The sequence below is a fragment of the Prinia subflava genome, chromosome 3 (genome assembly GCF_021018805.1).
Source record: "Prinia subflava isolate CZ2003 ecotype Zambia chromosome 3, Cam_Psub_1.2, whole genome shotgun sequence".
NCBI classification, from domain to species: Eukaryota; Metazoa; Chordata; class Aves; order Passeriformes; family Cisticolidae; genus Prinia; species Prinia subflava.
In genome coordinates this window covers 67,539,003-67,562,615 of record NC_086249.1, presented here as the reverse complement: position 1 = coordinate 67,562,615, position 23,613 = coordinate 67,539,003, and the positions used below count along the sequence as shown (strand labels likewise).

Genomic DNA, 23,613 nt, shown 5'->3' with positions numbered 1-23,613 from the left:
TTCCCTCTAACAGTAGCTGGACAACAGCAAATGTCACAGGATGCTGTACATAAACCACTATTTTGGTAAAAAGTTGGAGCAAGCTACAAAGCATGTAGAAATTGGCACATCCAAATTACCAGACATCTTTAGATCTTTCTTGCCTAACACACAAGATAAGCTATTGCTACCATACCAAGGGATGTAAAATAATAGCAGAATTGCAGTATTTTTGGACTAGATGAAATCCAACAAGGAATTCTGCCATACATGATGACATCCTTCCAAAGGCTTAGAGATCTTTTTTTCTAAAACAACATTTTCAAGGGCACAGATACAGAAAAATACAAAGACATTGGTTGTGGATGATTGAACAGGTCAATATGCTTCAACTTGGCTTCCAGCTAACTTCAGGATTAGCCCTCAGTTTAGAGGATTAGGAGGCACTGACTTCTGAACTGAGTAATATAAAGGACAGAAAAACCAAAAGCTAAAGGCTTTGAAAAGTTACAACAGTACAAAACAGCAAACATGGGGACATGCAACTTGTCTATAATTACAGCAAATATGTAAACTGAAATATTTTACTTCCTTGCTGAACACTACCCAAGTAACCTACATATAAGGTGCTCACGACTGAAGGAACAAAATTACAATAGTTATTTGAATAAAGAAAAAGTAATGCACTACAGGAATTTGCATTCTGCACTTCAAATGTGCCTTTAGCCACAGCCTTGATAACACATTGAAACAACTGGTTTCATAATTACCTGTCAAAATCATCATCTGCAAGCTCATCTGCATTTGCCCAATCTTCATCTTCTTCCAAGTCAACCATCATTGCTAACATCTGAGGAACTGTAAAAAAACCAGTTTTAAACTCAGTCTGATATCTTAAAATAGATTCTCAAATAACAAGTATGAATCTCAAGTTTTCTCCTTTCAAACATTTTTGAAGAAAACCAGCTTTTCTTCCCGTAGCAAATGGCCAGGTCTGTCAAACTGCATCAGTCAGTAATCCAGAACTGATTGCTAGAGAAGCATTTTCAGAACATTCAAACTGAGAGTAAAAAAACTCTTGAGTGTATAACTTACCAAGACTCAGAAACATATTGTAGATCATGACAATTATAAAAAGCAAATTAGTTAATAAACTCTATATTCTTGAAAGTTAAAAACCAGTATTATATGCCTTAAAAACTCTGATATACTCCCTTATTTTTTCTGAAACTCTGACATCATCCTTTGAACATTTACTAATGAAAGAGACTATTAATTACGAAAGAATACTACTGAACCCTTAGTTTTATTAACAGAATAAATTTGGTTGGTTAACTATTTATATAGTGATTGTTTAGCATTAAGCTTTTTTCTTACAAAGAGGCCACAGTTTAGAACTTGAGGTTTCCTTTTTCCCACCAAATGCAAATTTTTCTTTTGTATAATGAACATATCTTGCACATTACAATCCATGAGTTTCCTACTTGTACCTCTGTAGATTGATTCTGTGTATTCTTCTCATTCTATACCTCTACAGAGACTATTACACAATCTCATCACAGCAATAAATTACTGTGTAATCACCTATTCTTACGAGTTCTCACACGAGGAAGGAGCACAGTGGTTTGTCTGCTCTAAGTCTGCCAGCTGCTGTGCCCTTCAGAAGCTCAAGGGGTGAAAAGTCTATCTTGCACTTTCAGGGCAAAGTAAGGCGCTCTGAAGCACTTCTGTACTCTGTATTACACACCAATCACTCAGAGTAATTGTTTGAATTTAGTATCATTTATGCAACAAAGTTTCATGTTGACCTGGAAACAAAAGGTTTGAGACAAATACTCAGCCTTTGACCTTCAATAATCTTTTTAGCACAGCCCACCACACATCTTGAAGACAGCTATCACAGGTAACTGCCCTTTACAGCAACCTACCTGAAAAACTAGTAGGCATCCAGTAACTGTTCATGCTGCTAGTAAGATTTACTGGAACTGATCAAGTACGCTGCAACTGCTGAATTTTATAATGTAATTGTACTATTGTAATCTACCACAGAGACAACACCCTAGGCAAACTCACCACCACACATCTGGAGAGATGAGAAACTTCTGGTCAACTGATGACAGAAAAAAAATACTGCTCACTGACAGCACTGTAGGGCAATTATCAAAAAAAGATCAAATTATGGACTTATTTGCCTGATGTGGGTGCGTATTTTCACACAGGGAATATTCTATGGCTTCAAAAACCTCCAGAGGGCTTCTATGTACTATCAAGATAATTTAACAGACACTATAATCTCTCTAGCATGATGCCCACATGTAAGTTTTACATACACTCATTAGACCTCAAAAAAAGCCAAAGTATACAGTCCAGAAAATTTTCAGACACAGACATGCGTAAGTACACACATGAGAACCATGGATTGTCACAACAGCTGTGGAATATGGAAGACAAACATCATTTAACATAAAAGCCCTGTGGCTCCAAAAAGTCATGTCAATGTTTGTTGCTATTAACAAACAAGGCTGAGAACAAATTCTCATCCAATGCACTCTGGCCATCATTATATCTAGAACCCACAGCTTGTTTCTTCTTAATGTTTTACATGACTGTGGCTGTCAGTAAGTGTAGTTTCACAAAGACTTTTTAAAAAAGTGAAGAGCATGCATAGAAATTCCACCATTGTCGCAACAAGCCCTCAAAATTTAATTACTGCCAATATATAGACTTCTACAAACAAGTTAAGCATAAGCCCACTAAGCCTGCTTCTTATCAGAGCAATAAAACTCTGCAATCCTGTGAGCACAAGAAGGGAAGTCTTAATCCAAGTGGATTCCTGAGCAGCTAATTGGCACACAGGACACACTCCTAAACCAGCACTGCACTCAGTAAAACCAACACAAGATGACAATTTTGCCTAACTCCCAATTCTAGTTGTGAGTAAATGATCTAGCGAGTATCTAGTCATCTCAGTTGAATGAAAACAGAAAGCCTTTTAAATAAAGATATAAAGCCAAGACAAGACCAATCCTTTTTTGCTACCGTTTTATCATTCCCTGAATACAACTGCTTTACCAGTTCTGCAAAATAAATGTCTTTCTCCTTAGAGATACATTAATAATAAGACTAATTTTATGATGAATTGCAAATGAAAGGGATTTCATTCCCATACGGTTCTTTATCTTAATAGAAATATTTCATTCCTAAACAGCAACTAGCAACCCTAAATAATAGGAATACATTCTAAAGAGGTTAAGAGGTACTTCTCTTCTGAATAAATAAGAAGCTTTTAATGGTGTGGGGTCAGCAAGTGTCAAGCATTAATAATTCCAACAAGGTACACAATGGAGTGAAAATCAAGCATTCTGAAAATTTACAGATTTCAAAACATGTTCTACAGAACCTCTTCAAAACTATTCTACTAGCAAACAAAACTCACGTCAATATTTTAAAGCAGCCAAGCAGATCCATGTTTATGTTTACAACATTTTCCAAGAGAAGTTTTATAAGTTTAGTGACATCTATACAACTCTTCTCAAGCTAAGCAGACAGCAAAATTGTAGCATTTTTGAGCTGAGCACACAGCAAAAGTTGCCTTTTATGCAAGTTTCAGGAAAAAAGCAAGAATTTCAACAAATCCAATGTGACAGGGAGGGAGAAGCAGGCTACACTGCTGTGCCAGTGCCCTGATCTAGTCAATGGCAGGGTTTAAAAGGCAAATAAACACCAGTGCAAACAGCATTGATGCTGGTGCTGCCCAGAAGACATTTATTTTTAGCACTTCAAAAAATAATGCATGATTTTAAAAATGCCTCTTCAAAGACTTTACCATCTACATGTTAAATAGACTAATTAGATAATTTCTATGTATTTATACCAGCATCTGATTTTTTAATTCACGGCTTTAACTCACCACTGATGCTCAACATGCATGCTGAATTCCTTCAGTCTTGACTTGCCAGCACCACAGAGTATCTGACCTACATAGCAAACTCCAAATGTAGAACTTAAGAACTAAATGCCTTTTTTTTGTTACAGTAAAATTTTCCAAAGCCAGCAGAAAAGCATGCAAGTAGTGTTTTCCTTGGAAACATCTAATAAGGGTCCACTGTATTTTTATTCAAATTTTTGGTGCTGCATAGGCATGGATTAATTTATGAAGAGTGATAATAGGAAGGGAGTTACTCCATTAGGTGACACTGAATTGAATTTTCTTAAGTTATGAGCACCAGCAAATTCTCAGCTGGATGTGGTTTTGCCACTGACCAACAGCAAAGTCAATTTAATACTGCAAAGGACGACTGTTCCAAGAAAGAAAATGAGGAAAATACTTACTGGCTTGTGCAATAATATTTGTATGCCTCCTCAGCATGGCAGCAGCAGTTTCTGACAAGGCCACAATTACTTCAAGTGCCAACTGACGCTGCATGTTACTGAGACTGGCATCTGCACACAACTATGACCCAAAAGATTAGAGTAAATGGTTACAACAGAAGTTTTGGGGTGGAAAAAGTGATTCTTAAAAAACATTCCTAGCTTTACCTTCAGAGTTAGTTGCAAAGTAGCTTCTAAATGTGGTCGTAAATACTTAGGAACAGAATCTGCAATTTCTACAAGGGATTTCAGAACAGAATCATCATTTTGGTAGCAGGAATCATTTAGAGCCTATAAAAAGATAAGATGGAGATAAGATTAAATAAGAACAAACAACATTATGAATAGGACCAGTGTTATAGAAGGAATTTCATTAATTGTATTCTTGTTTCTCTGAACAGTCTCATTTAGTTTTAGTAGCTAAGTAGCCAAAGCCTGAGGCCACAAGAACTGACCAGAGTAAACCTTTTGTTAAAACTAATGCTTCTAACAATGAACTAGCTGATTCCAGCAGATACAGGCAGAATGAAGAAGATAAGAATCAAGCAGACAATTCCAAGAGAATGAAGCAACTTCATCAGAAGATCAGCCCTACAACAGTGAAAACCAGTAAGAAATCCAGAGACCAGCTAGAAGTAACTGGCTGGGGACTGGGCCACCAGTGGCACAGTAGAGTTGAGAGACATGAATTGGGGTAGTCTCTCTCTGGAGGCATCAGCTCAAGCTGTAACCTGAGAACTAATGGAATACAATTAATTAGAAGCCTTCACTCCATCTTTCAGCAGGATCCCAGTCAGACCCTGCTATGGTGACCTGTGTGCATAAATCCATAACAGGATTTACTATGCAGCATCCAAAACAAGTTTTCTACAACTAAGTTATGGCTCACAATGTTCAAATATAACACTGCAGACAATCAGAAAGAATTAAGGTCACACATCAGAGCCTCCAACATGCAAAACCACTGAGTTCTGGCCAAACTTCAAAATCCATTTAAAAGAAAGTGACTCTGCCCAAAAGAAGGAAAATAAGCCTAACTCCTCTTTTGCTGAATAGCTTATGCTTATAAACACCAAGAACCACAAGATAAAAGAGGTTTTTTCCAGACATCCCTCGAGAGCCACCAAATTAAAGCAGACCTTTCAGCCCTCAGCCACAGACATGGAGAAGAGAAAAAGAAATCAAGCTTTTTGCAACTATCTTTCCTTACCCATATCCACATTCTGAAAAGTAATTTAAAACATAATTTTAACTGATCAGAGTGATATTTTAGTGCCAAAACAGAACAGTGTTGTTCAATGGCGTTATAATCTAGAAGTAAACAAAGCTTCAAAGAAAAAGGTCTTTACACTCATTTCTGAGGTTTTGAAAGAAATTTTCATTAGAGAAGTATTTTGTCTTCCTAATGTTGAAACATTTTTTGAACTGAGTAACTAAGTGATTTTTAATATTTAAGTCTACAATTCAACATTTTTTATAATGGCACATATATAACCCACACTTTCAACACAGAAGCAGTATCTTCTAGTACCAGAAATGTTCTGACAAAAAAACCCCAAACCTGTCATGGTTAAGGCCTTTTGGTTTAATAGCCACAACATCCTCTGATTCTCTCAAAGGACAATGTAATATTTACTGGAATTTTCTGCAAAATTGTGTTTTATACCTATTCCAGCTCTGGAAGTTTTTTAAAGCAAGACTGTTTTTTTGAAGAAAGTAGCTCAAAGTGAAAAGTGAGCACTAAAAAGCAGAGCCACTTTTCTGGAGTATCAAACAATGTTCAAGGAAGTCAGTGAAGTTCTATCCGCTTTTACCTCCCTTTGCAAGAGAAAGCTTTGGGTAAAAGTTTCAACTGTCAGTTTTGGAAGTTCAACTTCCAGCATAATCATTATAGATCTTGTACTGAAAGGACTGATATGCCAAGTCAGAATTTTATTTTTAGCTTTTTTACCGCATCAGTATTTCAACAAAATGAATTTCAACAGTAACAAAAAAAGCATCCAACTGTCTCCAAAGGTCACTCATCACTATTCTAACACATTCCTATTTATAAACTCGGATCTTCATAACCATCTTGTGTTATCACGGCCAGAAAATCTAGTTCTTCTTGCAGTAAGTACTTTAAAAAGACAGATTTCATAACAGCTCTGTGCTCTGTATCTGCGAAGGAAGGCTAGAAAACCAGAGCCAAGTGCATGTGTTGTTACAGTGTCTAAATAGTGTCACAGTAGCATTGAAAGTTACAGCACACAAAGTGGGCTATTTGCCCGAAATCTAAAACCCACATACTATTTAAGTGCCACACATCAACACAAACGGTATGACCACCACAAATCCTGCCTCCCCCACCACTTACACAGTACTGTGTAGCCAAGGCCTCTCAGGCAGTTATAACTTATTTTAAAACTGTTATTGACAAAGGCACAGACAGGGACTAACCACCAAATAGAGACTTTGATACCAAAATACTAAACTTACACACACTATAGCCTCTTTTCAAGTTCAGATGACTTGAATAAATTCCTCTCAGTTTGCATTTAAGATCAAGCAGAATTCCACCAGTTGCAGATGCCAGTAGATTTGGCAAAATTTTTTTTCAGCTTGCCACAAAGCACACGCAGTTTACAGCTCACACTGTCAACAGGAACCTGCTGTTCTGACTGTAATGAGAAGTCTGTCTTTAATGTAAATTTAGCCTAATTTAAAATCACCAGGAGTTCATTTCCTGTGTTATCATATCTTAGTTGCCTTGCTTCCACTGTTTCTTGATATAGAAAGGGAAGTGTACCATGAAATTATCATCCTTGAGAGCTCAAACCATTTCTCTCTCTGGTTTGGTTTACAATAGGCTTCTCTGCAAAAGCAAATAACCTTACACTAGAATTTCAACTTTTGCTCAAATTCATCCATCCAAGAGATCTAATCCAGCCTCAGAAATTATATGAATCTTAAAATGGCATTTTATTTGCAATTTCCTAATTTATCAAACAATAAAGATCATTTCTACAGACTCTTGTTCTCAGCCTGAGAATCTATGTTCAGAATAATTCCGTGCTTTCCTCTAAAGTGAAGAGATACAGGACACCACAAGTCCATGAATTCCCCAATTACAGATTACTTCAAATCTCAGGGTAGCCCCTATTTAAACTGTATTTCAACATCAGGGTTAATTTAAAAGCTGTATGATTTTGACCTATAGACATTACAAAGAATTTTAACTCATTTATCTCTGTAACACTGATCAACACATAAGCTGATCAGCACTGAGCTATTTTCTTTACAACCCCTATCAATTAACCTCCTCTGTTTGCAAAATTCCTCATTAGTCTGCGCTTCACCTTGCTGGTGACTGCTGCCTGGCTAAAAGGCTCAGTTAATTCAGATCTCAGCAAAAATTCCCGATTTTGTAGACCAATAATTTACATTTGGATGTAGTCAATACAGACGGTAATGGGACATTAAGTGTTGTTCGGTTTCTTACCTGCAAGATTCCAGGTAGCAAGTCTGCAAAATGTTTGAGAAGGGGAGCGTTGAGCTCATTAGCAAGCACAAATGCAGCTGCAGCTCTAGCAGACAAAGTTTTGATCTAAAAGACATGATTGGAAAAGGAAATGTGAGAAACTAGTACTGAAACATGCTTCTGTTAGTTTTTAACATGGGATTTTAAATTTTACTTCAAATTAGGGTAAAGTGATAACAAAGACCATCAGCATCTACCTTGTCTACAATACAAAAAGTTTATCATAGGAGGTGGCAAGTAGTCCCTAGTTTTGCTTTTTGTTTTGGTGGTTTTCATTTAATGAAAGACAAGAGGAAAAAACCCATTGTTTTCAACTTCCATTAAAACTTCAAATGTGCATGCAAGTGTCAGTCTCATTTTCCAAGAACTGTGATCTAAGTGTGTAAGACATGCTTCTTTAAAGGCGTGACTTGTGGTACTTTAGAAAATGTTATTCATTTGACTTTCAAAGCTCAGAAAAAGCAATCCTTGGAGGAGCAGCAAACTGAACCCATATATCACAGCAGGGTTTGCTATCCTTGCCCAGCATTTTCCACAAGAGAAACATTTCCAAAGTACAATTCTCTGCACAAATCAATTAATCTGAAGCCTTCCAGGAAAGCAAGGCTTGCTTGCACACCCTTAGAGCAAAACATGCACAAACAGTTCAAGGCGCTGTCATTTATTCAGAATTTTGAGACATACCATGTACAGATATTGCATGTAGAGACATGCCAGACTTACACTGCTAAACACAAAGGCCAGAAAGACAATTTAACAAGGAGTTTTTGACCCCTCAATGCTGCTGGCTAAAAGCCCATCTGCTTGGGACCCCTGCAACTGGGTTTCTCCAAGCATAACTAGAGAAGAATCTGGGCCTAAGCAATGCAGATATGAGCAGCCAGTCAGCTTTAGCACCACAAAAGGGTCTGAGCCTTTGGTTTTGCAGCAAGCACAGTCATACATGTACATCAGTTGCAGGTAATGCAAGTGTCTGGCTGAAATCTATGGTTTAACCTTTATATTTGAGACTACTGCACTGAGTTTCTATGCTCAGAACATACTAAAATCCCAAAAGCACATTAAGGTCTTACTGAGGGATGCTCCTGATCTTGCATACACTGAACCAGCATTCTCTTAATGACATCCAGATAGTGTTGCTGTTGATTCCCAAAAATCCCAGGAAAATTCCTAAGGATAAGACCCAAAACATTAATAAAAATTCACACAAGTTAAGGTTAACTACTACTTCAAAGTTATCCACTGTTTAAGTCATGTTTAAGTAAGCCGCTATACAAGAAAATAAATGAAATAAATAGGACTGCTAGTTAATTACACTGTGACAGTTTTTCTTTTATTTTCAGATGTGATTTGGCTATCCTACAAAAATGTAGCTTACCAGAAAATATGTAGAGCAGCCTCACGCAGTCCCACATTCTGAGAACTGACAGAGTCAAATAAGAATTTCAGAACTTCTGGCCACTGGTTGTTGCCATCTTCATCTACATTAAACACAACAAAGTTTTAGGATAAGCAAACTTCAGAATGGTGAGATATCAACTGTGCAGGAAAACCAGTCATCACCAACTCCCTGAAGATGTGCCTAAGTCACAATGTAAAATGTTGTGAAATGTTTAATCTAAACATGCTCCAGAACAGAAGATGATCTCTGTTTACTGCTAAATAGCAGCACTCAAAAAAAGAAACTGATGCAATATTCAGCATAATTCATGCCAATTTACACAAACCTGGATTTATAAACCTTTGTACAATTTCACCTAATCTCGAGCAATTTAAAAAGCAGAGTTTAAGAATCTTATTTTTATCTGGTCAAGGACAGTGTGAACAAATATTAGGTTCTATTATAGGCCCTGGATTCAGTTAACACATCATGTGCAAATGCCTAAGCAGGACTAGAGAACAAGAGATACAAATGCAACTACCATCAATACATAAACATTTTATTACAGTATCAACTTTTATAAATAAAGTACCTATTAAATTCCTGGCCAATTCAGCGACTATGTCACATATTTTCTTTCTCATGGTGGACTGCATTTCTAACTGGATAAAGAGCAACAATTCACTCTTGACTGATGCCTGATCCTCAGGTGACAGGGCTGGATAAACTTCTTCGAACGCAGATGACAACAGGCGGCGCAGAAGGACAGCTGCCATCTGCCGAGCCTGTGGAAGGAGAAGTGTGTGAGTGGCAAAGTGTTTGATATGACAACCATGCTCCTACAAGGGAACATCAACATCATGCTTCCAAACGACACTTCCATTGTGTAGACTCCTTTGGTGAATGAAACACCTCTCAAGCAACAGATGACAATAATGATAGTAAAAAAAAACATAGTAAAGAAACATCAGCTTATTACCATGTTTCTGACACTTACAGCCCTCCAAAGAAATAATCACAGTACTCAGGCATTCAGGTTTTTTCTGCAGCTGAACCTCGGGCATATTTTGTGGCAAGTTAAAAACTTATCTGTATTATTGAAAGATCTTTAAAGCATTAATTCTTTCTATTTTAAATGGCCTCATGAGGTCATTATAATCCAGACAAGTTTTTCTGGATTAAAAAGTGACTTATTGAGGCAACTTTGTCAGATAATTAACCTGGAAATACTCCTTCACTTTCTCAAACAACTAAACTTAAAGCTAAAGATTCAGGAACCTACAGTTAGAATTTGGCAAATAAAACTCTTCTCTGAACAATAAAAAAGCCACATATGCAAAAAGAAAACCCAAATCCAAGTCAAAACAAAGCTTTCAGTGTTTTGCAGGCCTATGATGAAACTTTTTTCTTTAAACTTGAACTTAAGTATAGGAACCTCAATATCACATATTACAATCTTGTTTCCTGTATGTGTACACCTATTTTACAACAGTATCATTTAGATATCCATATTTGTTCACAATTATAAAAGAACTAGAAGCAAAAAACATGGCTTAGTAATTCAAAATTAATATAGCAACACATGCAGTAAAGGCAAAAAGACAAACGAAACTCTCTCAATAACGTAGTAGAATGTTCACCAACTGGTGTTTAAGGACACACAGTAATTTAAAATCACCACCCACAGTTCCCAAGTTTAATACATGTAACAAAACCTTATGTGTGCTAAATTCTCACAAAAAATAATCCAAACCCCTTTTTTCCCTAATGTATTCTTATTTAATGCTCACTTGAATGACAAACAGTTTCACTTATAAACCTTTGAAATTCAAAACTGTTCAATGAGCAGCAAAAGTAATCAATTCCAACTCGTCAGCAATGCTACAATGACATAACCTATAGATATGAAACAAACTGCTGCAAAGTGTCAACTTCTAACACACCCTGTAAATATCAGGTATTGCTAGAACATCACCCAAGATACTATTCTTATGTTCTGCAGTCTCCAAACTCACTGTGTCTTTTTCTAATCTACCCAGCTCCCTTCTGTACAGCTAAAGAGTAGTGCACACAAAGTGTCTCTGTACCAGCAGAAGGAAAGGAGTAGAACTGGACCCAGCTCTTTATCATTGCTTACCTCCTCCTCACCATCTCCCGTGTGGACTAAGGCCACCACATATGTAGGATCAGCTCTTCCCATGCAGATGTAAGGGAGTCAGAGTGCCCAGCTTTGCTGTAGTTCCCACCAGAAGCCAAGATTCTCTAGCAATAAGCTGTCATATGGGGAACGTGAGCTCAGAAGGACATTCTTCCCTCACTGCCTGTGGGAATCTCACTAACAATGTGTCCAAACACTTTCATGGTACTGCAGTATAATGGTATCTTTCCTCCTGCCATCCCTTGGAGCACCGATATTGGGAAAGATTAAATTTTTCCTCCTTAATATGGTAAACTTACATAGAAATGCCTTGAGTGGGGAGCGAGTTCACTGGGACTAAACATGGCACAGACTCTGGTGCTGTCTTCCCTTACTCAAGGCATTGTGTTTCAGTGCATATTTCCTGACATTTGATAATGACTGAACTCACATTATATTATATTCTTCCATGAAGTCATAACAGGTGGACAGACAGGGAATAGAGGTGGAGACTACATGCTTTATGAAAACAAGGATAAGAATTTCCAACTCTGAAGAATTTAAAATATTACAAGACTGATAAACAGACTGATTGCAAAATAAAAACACAAGTAGTAAAGCATACAGAAAGACACAAGATCAGTACTACATGAATTATCTCCTGGTTATAGTTACTAGCTTAAGGAAAAAAAAAACAATCCCCAAAATCCCTGAAGCAAATTCATATGTTTTAAGGAGTGACAAATGACTGACTTCTAATAATAAAAAAATAGCATATTTTCCTCAGCAGATATTCACTTACATATGAAAACAACCATCGTCAATTAAATTATGACAAACATGGCTGAATTAATGGCACCTCCACGGCTGTTTCTTCTACTCTAAAAAAGAATATAAGTCTTTTTCACACACCCCAAAGGCTCTTTTATGTTTAAGTATTTCAAGATATATGCTCAAACAAGCATTTTAAAATACTGCAATTTAGTGGCAATAGCTTTTAATGAGGAGAGGAACAATATAAAGCATACATCCCCAAAGAAGGAATTCCAGCTACCAATGAAGCATAAAGAGAGCACATTTTTTTCCCAGCACTGGGTTTTCTGCATGTCTAAATTACTGAAATGCTCACATACAACTGAAGTGTTAAAGTTATTAATATAAAAAGTAGTCATAATATTCAAATTTCAACATGCTGCTTCCGATTAGAATTTATAGGATGTTAAAAATGTTTTAGTATTTTAGGGATGATGGAAATAAGGCACAAGAAAAAAAAATCAATTTGCTGAGCAGGGTGGCAGGAGCAGAATTATGAACATCAGTCTGGGACGCCATGCTCTCCACTGATATTCAAAACATCCACACAACCCTACGTATTTTATATGGAAGAGCCTGACTATCTTGTGTAGCACTGTCACATTGAATTTTACTTTTGTTTTATTGTTCAAGTCCTCAAGGAGGAAAACATGCAGGGATGGAAGTAAAGAACATTTAGCACATGGCCCAAAGATGGACACGCACAACGTCATTCAGTGATCTAGTCCCACATAGAATTCAAGGCACAGCGTGCCCAAGGTCCACAGATAAAGGCAGAACTGTGGTGCATCCTTGGGCTGCCCTTCTTCCCACAGGCTGAACAGAAAGCTGTCCACAACAGCAGTCTTCAAACTAAGAAATGCATCCCTTCATGTGACAATATGGGCAGAGGTCGGAGAGAGGTCTGGGCCCTCCAGGAAGGCTGTGAGTACAGCAGAAACAGTTTTACAGAGCATTTGTTACTTTATCAGTCATCTATAAGTTAGGCCACAACCAAAACCTGCCAATCCAGAGTTAACCAGCAAAAAACAAATGCAGGAGAAAATGCAGAACTTCTGCTCCTCTCAAAGATTTACGTAGTAAATCAAAACCACAAAGTAAAATCCTAAAATATCTTAAGACGAGTCCTAGGAATAAAAGGAATCAAACAAACTGTGAATATATATCATCTTTCTGTACAGCTCTTTAAAATGCAGCTGCATAGTCAACTTCATAACATTGAGACTATAAGTGCAGGAAGTAAGGACAAGCCCCTCCTCAGACTGAGGTGTGCAAACTTGCACATCACCTGCCACAGAAGTGTTCCCACTGCTAAGTTCAGATGTTTCCCTCCACTCTGTGAACAGTGTCACTTTGCTATCTAGCATTAGCTATGGTGTTTTCAATGTCCGATGCAAGGGGTACTGGGAGCACAATTTGCATCCCTGTTTCTCCATTTAAATGCCAAAAGTACTGGGTTGTAGAGGAAGGATCTCCCCAGCTGCTGTCTGAACAGTCCTACAAATCTCATACTCTCTACAACACAGACACTCCTCATGCAAACAGGATGGGGTATTTTTCTTCAGCCTGATTTTTCTGCAAGGAGGTAAAGCAATACAGAGGCTTCAAGATGAGGAGGGATCTGAACTCAGCTTTCACATAGCCTGGATAAGGCATGTTTAAAGTTCTGAAGCTCCTTCCAGCATCCTGTGTTTGGTGGCACTGGTACGTTCACAGTGTGCTCAGAGGACACATACCAGGCCCAAAGCTCTATCCACTGGTGACATGCAATATTCTGCTCGGCATTTGGATCTCTATAAACACATGCAGAAACTACCTGTTGATACCAGCATCCTATTAAACATGCACAGAATGTTTCCCAGCATGTTTATATGCAGTGTTTAGATTGAGCATGGGGATTACTTCACTTAGGCTCTAATTAGGCTACTAAGTAGTTGGATTTACAGGGAAGAGGTTGTAGGTTTTATTAATCAGGATTTTTTGAGTCCAGCATCTAATGCTTACTTATGTTAAGAGCTAACATTTAAACCTTTCTTTGATTAATCCACTGGTGGAGTTAAATATCAAGTTATTCTACAAATGTTAGCCTTTGATATCTTTGGCAAGAGTAACTTCTATAGGTGAAAAGATTTTTTTGTACTTTGCCAGTTGGAATCCAAGTCATTGGCAAGATTCCTAAGTTTTACACTGGGCTACTTCCTTAGCTGATGTAAAGAGAACAAAATCAGCAAACACACAAAACAAGTATTTATTTACACTTTGTAGTAACACTGCTCTACACTTTTCTATCATTTGAAACATCTCAGAGGAGCAGCAAGGAAAAACAGATACCTCTTATGCAACCAGTTGCTAGTATAATATTGAAGGAGTCTGTCAGAAGAACACAACACTGTAGATCGATAAGCATCAATATGGGTAAACTGATACCTTCTCAGCATTAAAAAGCAAAAATGGCAACTAACTCTAACTTCAATAGTCTGCCACAAGAGATTGTTATCCATAGAGAAACAGCACACTTATGCTCTTATAATATTGTTCAGAAATTAAGTGACTCCAAAATTTGTAGTATCCTGAAAGTTTAGTAGTTCTTCACTCTGCATATCCAAGTGAGTAATAGTTTTACCAGTAAGTACTTTAACTGATTGCTAAAGTTGTGAGCCTTACAAAACTAAGGAGTAACTAAAAGGCAACCTTTATGCCTGGATTAAAAAATATGTATAATGTTTAGACTATTCTCCACTCATTCCATAATACTGCTAGATGACTTAAGAAACACTATCCATTTCAGACAACACACAAGTTTAATATGTTTAGGCACAGGACCCCAAGTAGAAATCGCTTCTCAAATGCAACTTTAAGACCCATGTCAGTAAGTCACATATTATTTACACATTTAATGGAAAATAGTACTCATTAAGCAAAGCACGCAACAGAAAACAATGGCGATCCAAGCAGTTGCATATGAAAAACTATTCCTGAAACTAAATATCCTGCACCAAAAAGTCTCAGCTAGTGAATTGAGCATGCAACAAGATGAGAGGATGAGTGATCTCTCTACAAATGTGCAGTAAATTAGAATGCTTCAGTTAATGCCAAACTTGCCCATTTATCCCAAAATTATCAGCACTGATTTCTTCCCCTCTTCTCCAAGTCCCCTTGAAAATCTGCACAAATCCAAGGTTATTGACCCATACCTCCTCGGGAGTAGCATTGTTCCTGATTGCCTGCAGGAGGTAAGTGATCTTTGATGGGCCTGGAATAGTCTCGTAGGTCTCCTGCATAAAAAGAGATGCAGCTTATTGTAAACATTTATTAGAAAGCATGTGTTAAGCATTAATATTAATTGACCTTACTTTTAAAACAACATCAGTACCCATCCAATTAAAAAAAAAGCAGAAAAAAGATAAGCTTATCAAAATAAAAATGTACAATCTATTTTAAAATATGAGTAAAATCTCAGTCAAAATCTGCTATATTAGAATGAACCACATATGCATGACTGGCCACTTAGGAGATTAGTAATAGAACATAAACTCGTAGAAATACAACATACACCAAACATGTCCTACTGGGAGTCCATCATAGCTTTTATCATATCAAAGAATTAAGAACTTTGGAAGCTGAGATCGAGCTGTGACCAACAGGTTAATAGTCACACACAAATGTATAGCCCAAAAATGGGATCAGTTCTGCTTTTGAACCTTTTTAAAACTTCTACAATGTTATCTGGCCACACGTCTCAACCATACATTCTGAATAAGAAGGCCTTATTATTAAACTCCTGCCTGAATTTCAGAAAGAGAGGCTATTTAGTTTCCTCCTTAGGAAAACCTTCTTCACAAAATGAAAAGTTTAAGGAGAAGTTCAGTTACATTGCCTTACAAGCTTCTGGCATGCATTTTATACATCTCCTTTTAAAATTACATTGCTACTCAGAAGCTGGAATGAAAATACAGCAAAACAACTTTTCCTGTCCAAAACATGGTATATGAGAACATTTTGCAACTTTTTTTTTTAATATATACTAAACCTATGTAGGTAGGAGCAGGACAATCACAAGCTAAAATAGCAACCCCTCACAACATTCAGAAACAGTTCTATACTTAGTACCTCAGAGTTACTTTTTGTGGACAATCGTGAAGATGAATTACTTCACCCTTTTCAAATATTCATTATCCCACCCTGAACTCAAGCAATGAGACTATTCTACAAAGCTCAGGTTCATTTCTATCAGCTCTCTGCCTGCCGACCTCCAATTTCCAACAGTGTAGTAGCTCCTTCGAGTACTCTAACAAACTCTTAACTTGACAGGATACCTGCTATTGTCAATTACGCAGTTTTGCATTAAAGACATGATCTTCCTCCCTTTCTGTACCCACTTCCTAGTAGGCCTTCTTCACAAAGTCAATCCTCATTTTATATTCTCTCTAGTTGCCAACATACACTCACAGTCAAAGAGACTCTGAATCCCCAATGAATCCCCGCATTTAATCTAATCATTTCAGGGAGACTGCAAAATTAGATGAGGTTTAGGGTCAGAATAGAAAGTCTTCCCAGGTTAACCTCTTCCATGAATGTATATATTTGCATTGCACTATTATCTAAAAATCCAAAGACAAATACAGAAACATGACAGTCCCTAAACCCAGGCCCAGCACGGACTTTCACAGACAGCTGAAGCACGGTAAAAGTTGGCTTCTTTCACGTCAATTCTGATAACCATAAAATTCTATTTTCAGCTGTTTGTTTAACTCACTAAAAATGGCAGCAACCTAAGCAGTTGTTCAGTGGTATAACTATGTCAATTCAATAAACTGCATTAAGAGGATGCTAAAGCAGAGGGGCACAAGGAATACATGGCCAAACACAGAAACTTCCCTCTGGGCTGATGGGAGACTTCTTTGCTAGTCGTACCCATCTAATTACCAGTCTTGCCTACACTCTGTGTACCTGGATCCTGCCCCATCTTACTGTATTGTTTAAGTTTACAATTAGTTCCCCAGTTATCTTACACAGAAGCACAAATTTCTCACTGTGACCAACCTTCATAACACATGCAAGAAAGTATCTGTTGTCTACGCTTAGTACTCATGTTCTCCCAAATCTGAGAAATGCACTTTAAAAGAGAGCATCACCACACAAAGTAAATAAAAGTTTCTCTAGTAGAAGACAGACAGAGGAAGAGGAAGACAGGTTTTTATAGTCAACAGACAATGTTCCAGGATGGATGGTAAAATAAACCAACCAGATTTCAGCCAGCTAGTCAGGTTAAGCTATGAGCATGGTAGCTCATACGCATCATCACAGAATGTTTTGGATTGGAAGGGACATTAATGACCATCTAGTTCCAAACCCTCTGCCATGGGCAGGGATACCTTCACTAGACTAAGTTACTGAAAGCCCCAGCTAACCTAGACTTAAATGCTTCCAAGAATGGGGCATTACAGCTCCTCTGGGCAGCCTGTTCCAGTGCCTCACCAACCTCACAATTAAGAATTTATTCCATACATCCAATCTATAGCTGCCCTCCTCAAGTTTAAAGCCACTGCTCCTTGTCCTGTTACTGCATGCCCTTGTAAAAGACCCTCTTCAGCTTTCTTGCAGGTCCCCTTTAGGTACTCAAAGGCTGCTCTAAGGTGTCTCCAGTCTTCTCCAGGCTGAGCAACACTGTCTCAGCCCGTCTTTCACAGGAGAGCTGTTCAGTCCCTCTGACTATCTTTGTGACCCTCCTCTGGAGCCACAGGCCCATGTCCTTCTTGTGCTAGGAGCCACACAGGTGGACACAGTACTCCAGTGGGGTCTCACAGGAGGAAACTATACACATCTAAATCCATACACATAGACTGAGATTGGAGTCATCAGGCTTTCTTCCCCACCCTTTTTTTTAAACAGCTTTTACTACAATCCTCCCAAACAGGATATGACTCCACATCTCCATCAAGTTCAGTCTTCAAGTGAACACCCCTCATTCTCATTTCAATGACCAAACTTATTTGAAACAACCTGAGTCTGCTTAATTTCCCCTCTATCTGTTTCTCATTCTGACTGGTTTTCACTGGATACAAGTGACATACAACCTGCTATTCAATTTACCTGCAGTTATTTGAATCCTTTTTGTATTCAATATTACCTTCCAACAGTAAGTACACTTTGAAGAACTGATTGGACTATGCCTATGTTTAAAACCAAGAATGAGTCCTATATGATTTTAGGAAGCAAATATTTTAAAGGCTATGCAAAGCTTTTATCCAAAGACATCTTACTTCAGGAAATACACAACCTAAGTCAATCTAGTTACACTGTAGAGAGATAGATTTGTGTTTCTAGGTGAAAGTTCATTAACCCACCATGAAGACTTCACAGCCATGTATGGTGCAAAATTGAGAGACAACAGGCATAAACTGAAAAAGGAGGTTCAGACTGGAAGAGGTCCCGATCTCTCTGTCCTAATGAGGACAAGGCAAGCAGGAGTGAGTAACTCCAAGAGCTTGTGCAGTCTCCATTCTTAGAGGTTCTCAAGAGCCAGCAGGACAAAGCCCTGAGTGACCTAATCTGACCTGATAGCTGACACTGCTTTGAGCGTAACAGACCTCCTGAGGTCCCTTTCACTCTGAATGATCCTAAACCATGAAAGTATTTGCAGCGCACCTTGGAAATATTCAGAAACTAATGCCAAATTCAGTGTGGTTAAATATGTAAAAAGTTAATACTACTCCTTGTATTTTATAGGAAAGTAACAGACTTGGAAAGCTCGGTATCTATCATGCCAATTAAGGTTTCTTATTCTGATTGACCATAATGCATATATATCTATGAAAATTAAAAGAACTCCAACTCAGTTTCAAGCAAGTTTCTGACAAAACATACCAGTTTTAAGAATCTAAGCTTCAGAGTTCTTATCCAATTTTTTTAATATACATTGTGACAAAGCTGCACAATGAAGTTCCTTTGTTACAATTCCAATCGAGTTCAAAAATTTTTAGAAATGTTTTTAGCTTATATGTAGGCAGTTGAGAAGAGAAAGAAATTCAGCTCCCAGAGAATGGCCTCCTTTGCAGCTTTATGTTCAGAAATGTGGGAATAATTCTTGCTGACTCTCTAGAAAGTGCAGTTATCAATACCGAACTGCACTAGCTTTCTAAAAACGTATGTCTCCCCTCCTTCTCACTCTGGACTCATATTTGAGGAATTTTCACTGCAGCATCAGGAATAATGCTTTTTATTCTTCACCAAACAATGCGATGAACTCTGCTGACCGCTGGAGTGATGAGAGCGATAAAAGACCCGATGCAGCCATGCAGTGGGAATTCATGCTAAACCTAGACGCTGGTATTTAATTCAACGGGAGAGATTCCCCACCAGGCTTGACAATAGAGCCTTAAGCATGACAGAGAGAAAGAATTAACGTGGCTTAGCCGCCACAAAGAATTTCAGCTGAAACAACACGTCTGAAAACTTTTTGCTGATAACAAGAGAAACTCAGCATATTGAAAACACTTCTTTTGGGTGAAATACTTCTTAGCTGACGAAACACTTGAACACGCGCGGGGCCGTTCAGAAAAGTTAAAAAACCAAACTACTGCGCGGCAACAGAGAAGGACCTCGGTCCGGCTCCTGCCGCCCAGGCTGGGGCGGGGGCGCGGAGCCCCTGCGAGGGCCGCTTCGGGAGCGCACACAAGAGCGCGTCCATCGCGCCAGGCACCCGCTCTGACCTCCTTCGGGAAACGCCTCCGCGCCACAGCCACCGACAGCCGCCCCCCCCGCCGCTGCCGCCACCGGCTCGCGGCCCCCTGCGCGCCGGGGCCGCGGCCGCGCTCCGTCACGCCGGGCGGCTCAGGCGGAGCCAGCCACGGGCGACGGGGACGAGCAGCCCCTGAGGACGGTCCCGCACGGGCCACGGGGGGAGGCGGTACCGAGGCGGGCGAGGAGCGGGAGCGGTGCCGGACACGCCGGGGCGGGCGCCGAGGGGAGTAACGGGACCCTTCGCGCCCTCACGGGCCAAGAGCCGGCGCGGGCCCCGCGGCCGCCAGGCAAAACGGCCGCCACCGCCCGGCCCCGCCGCGCCGACCGGGGGAAGGCCCGCACCGCCCCGGCGGCAGCTGGTGCCGCTGTTCACACGTGGGGCTCGGCCGGCCCCGCCGCCTCCCTGCCCCCCTCCCTTCCTTCCTCCCTCCCGCCCTCCAGCGAGGCCCGGCGGGTCTGACAGGCCGTCTCGGCGGCCGCTGACGCGGCGGCCCCGTTACCTCGGCCTGCTTGCGGACCGCATTGTCCGGGCTGAGCAGGTTGCCGAGGAGGGCGTAGAACTGCTCCTGCTCCGTCGCCGCCATTGCTGCGAGAGGGAAGGAGAGGGAGGAAGGGGGAGCGCCGGCCGCGCCGCCGGCGGGGGAACAAGGGGCGGGGCCGCAACGCCAGCCGCGCTCCCATTGGCCGCGGCGCACGGAGCCTCGCCCCCGATTGGCCCTGCCTCCCTCTGACGTCTCGGCGACTCGGGGCGAGGCGGGCAGCGAAGAGCGGCGGCTCAACCGACCCTCAGTGGGGGTTTGTCTCCTCGCGTGTCATTGGTGCGCCGCAGCGCCGGGGGCGGTAGGAAGGGGCGGCGGAGCGCTCTGATTGGCGGGAGGCTCCGAGGGCCCCGTCGGGATTGGCCGGAGCCGCGGTCGGGCGGTGCGGGCAGGGAGGGGTCGCGCCGGGACGCGGAGCTGGGGCCGGGCCGGCGGGAGAGGGAGGGCAGGGAAGGGGAGGGACGGAAAGCGCGGGAGATCGCGGGGCGTCGCCTCCGGGCGCTCGGTGACGTCGAGCTGCTGTCCCGCCACAGGGATTCAGTGAGTCACAGAACGGGCCAGGTTGGCACGGACCACGGGGATATCTGGCCCGAGCTCTCTGCTCAGGCAGGGTCGTCCTAGAGCACATGGCACAGGATTGCATGGAGATAGTTCTTGAACATTTCCAGTGACGGATAATCCACAGCCTCTCTGGGCAGTCTGTTCCGGTGCTCACTCACTTGCACAGTAAAGAAATTCACCATCGTGTTCGGGTGGAATTTCCTGTGCATCAGTCTCTGCCCGTTGTCTCCGTTGCTCAGCAGCACCGAGCAGAGCCTGGCTCTTCCTTGACACCCTCCTTTCAGATATTGATGGTCACTGGTGCTGTCTACTCTCAGCCATCTCTTCTCCAGACCAAGCAGGCCCAGCTGCCTCAGCCTTTCCTTCTAAGAGTTGCTCCAGTCCTCTCATCTCCCTCTGCAGGACCAGTTCCAGGAGCTCCATATTTCTGTTGTACGGAGGAGCCCAGCACTGGGCACAGCACTCCAGATCTGGCCTCACCAGGGCTGAGCAGAGGGGCAGGATAACTTCCCCCGATTTACTGGGAATGCTCTTCCTAGTGCACCTTAGGATACCATTGCCCTTCCTGGCCACAGGGGCGCAGGTGGCTCATGGAGAGCGTGTTGTCCACCAGCATCGCCAGGTCCTTCTTTGCAGAGCTGTTTCCCAGCAGATCAGCCCCCAGCCTGGGGGTTATTGTCCCCCAGCTGCAGGACCTTGCATTTGCCCTTGTTGAATTTCAGAAGGTTCTTCTCTGCCTGTCTCTCCAACCTGTCGAGGTTTTATTAGGTTGAATAAACCTTAATTAGTATTATCTTTTATCACAGAAGATGTCATAGGTTCATAACATGCATGGTGAGAAGCTTTGAGCATTATCCTGCTCATTCATGGAGGGCTCTGCACCTCAGGGTGCACCAGCCAGCTGTTTGGGGTGCAGCCACAGGACAGCGGCTGGCTGGGTCAAGTATATCCTTCTATTGCGCCTTGGCTGTGCCCAGGGAATGGCACTGCTTTTAGAGCAGGAGGAGTCAACCAGTGAGCTGGTGGAGAAAAGATAGATGGATGGATGGATGGATGGATGGAGGGAGGGAGGGAGGGAGGGAGGGAGGGAGGGAGGGAGGGAGGGAGGGAGGGAGGGAGGGAGGGAGGGAGGGAGGGAGGGAGGAAGGAAGGAAGGAAGGAAGGAAGGAAGGAAGGAAGGAAGGAAGGAAGGAAGGAAGGAAGGAAGGAAGGAAGGAAGGAAGGAAGGAAGGAAGGAAGGAAGGAAGGAAGGAAGGAAGGAAGGAAGGAAGGAAGGAAGGAAGGAAGGAAGGAAGGAAGGAAGGAAGGAAGGAAGGAAGGAAGGAAGGAAGGAAGGAAGGAAGGAAGGAAGGAAGGAAGGAAGGAAGGAAGGAAGGAAACATCTCGACTATGTCAAGAAAGAATTGCAGGCAGGGCTAGAGAGTGATTTTAAGCTGACTGAAAAGTCAGAAGGGCCATAAGTGAAGATGAAGTCTAAAAGCAAGCATGCTTTCTCGTGTGAAGTGCACTCCTTTAAATGTCCTCAGACCTCAGCTATGTGGATTAGCTTGTTACAGGTTCTGGAGGGCCTTTTGGATGTCTTCTTGAAATAGGCACGATTTTCGTTCCTTTTTATCACCTGTTAATGGGTTTGTATGAACTTCAGTAACAATCCTGTCTGCTTTCCATGCATAAACAAATAAATGTGTTTGCTTTCATCTTGACTTGTCTTAATGGTGATTTCATCATAAATCTGTAGTAGGATTGTTAGCTAAGGAATACCGTATCTGATGGGGGTTGGGGAGAGACTGTAAACCACAGGATATGGAAAATTGTCTTGTTACTCCTGCTGGTTTTTGTGTCTGTAGATGCAGGGAGTGGGTTGTTACACAAAAGCTGTCTAGCTGTCTTTGCGAAAGAGTGAGGTGTATGAAATTTGCCTAAGAACTGAAAAACAGTTGTCAGATTTTCTTTGGAGTACCAGTGATGAGCATCAGATTCCATTAGATCTCACTTGAAGGTGAAGGCAGGGAAGCCAGAAACAGTCTGATGCAGTTCATTACAGCAAGCCAAGCAAGAGTGTCTCTCTGCATGTGGATGTGTGTGTGTTTCTGTTCCTGTGTGTGTAATGATCAATAAACTTAGGAGGGTAATGCTCTAGGAATACATTTGAATGTATTTCACCCTGGTATGCAAAGCGTATAAGGGAGCATCTATACTGGGTTCAGAAGGACCTGCTGGTAAACTCAGCAGATTAAAGCTGTTCCACTTCAAATCCTTACAGTTTGGGGAAAGCAGATAAAAAACTTCACCTAGGTAAAAAGCAGTTAAGATACTGGAAAGAGTCCCAAGCAAACAAAGTTGTCACTAATGCAATGTGATCAGAGTCTGCCATATCAGGTGCTCGTTCTCACTCGGGACCAGTTTGAAGTGTGGAAAGCAGCCAGAAATTATGCCAAAGAAGCAGGTTTCAGCACTAAAGATAGTTTAAACCTGAGGAGAGCTTAAATAGATATAGCCACAAAGCAGCCAGCAGCAACGTTGCTATTGCTGGATAATGCCTGATCCCTGCAGTCTGTTTAAAACAACA

General features: G+C 41.1%; 1 protein-coding gene across 1 annotated transcript in view; it reads right to left on the bottom strand.

The window, feature by feature from the left end:
- IPO5 (importin 5) overlaps positions 1 to 20,602 on the bottom strand; it is a 44,932-nt gene extending 24,330 nt beyond the window's left edge. The window contains exons 1-9 of the mRNA XM_063392334.1: positions 20,445 to 20,602; positions 15,396 to 15,476; positions 9,844 to 10,036; positions 9,249 to 9,351; positions 8,944 to 9,040; positions 7,832 to 7,936; positions 4,519 to 4,641; positions 4,312 to 4,432; positions 750 to 837 (exon numbers count right to left, since the gene is read on the bottom strand). Coding sequence (XP_063248404.1) covers positions 750 to 837; positions 4,312 to 4,432; positions 4,519 to 4,641; positions 7,832 to 7,936; positions 8,944 to 9,040; positions 9,249 to 9,351; positions 9,844 to 10,036; positions 15,396 to 15,476; positions 20,445 to 20,528 — 995 coding nt within the window. The 5' untranslated portion in view covers positions 20,529 to 20,602. The remainder of the gene's footprint in view (positions 1 to 749; positions 838 to 4,311; positions 4,433 to 4,518; positions 4,642 to 7,831; positions 7,937 to 8,943; positions 9,041 to 9,248; positions 9,352 to 9,843; positions 10,037 to 15,395; positions 15,477 to 20,444) is intronic.
- Positions 20,603 to 23,613: the final 3,011 nt, after the last annotated feature.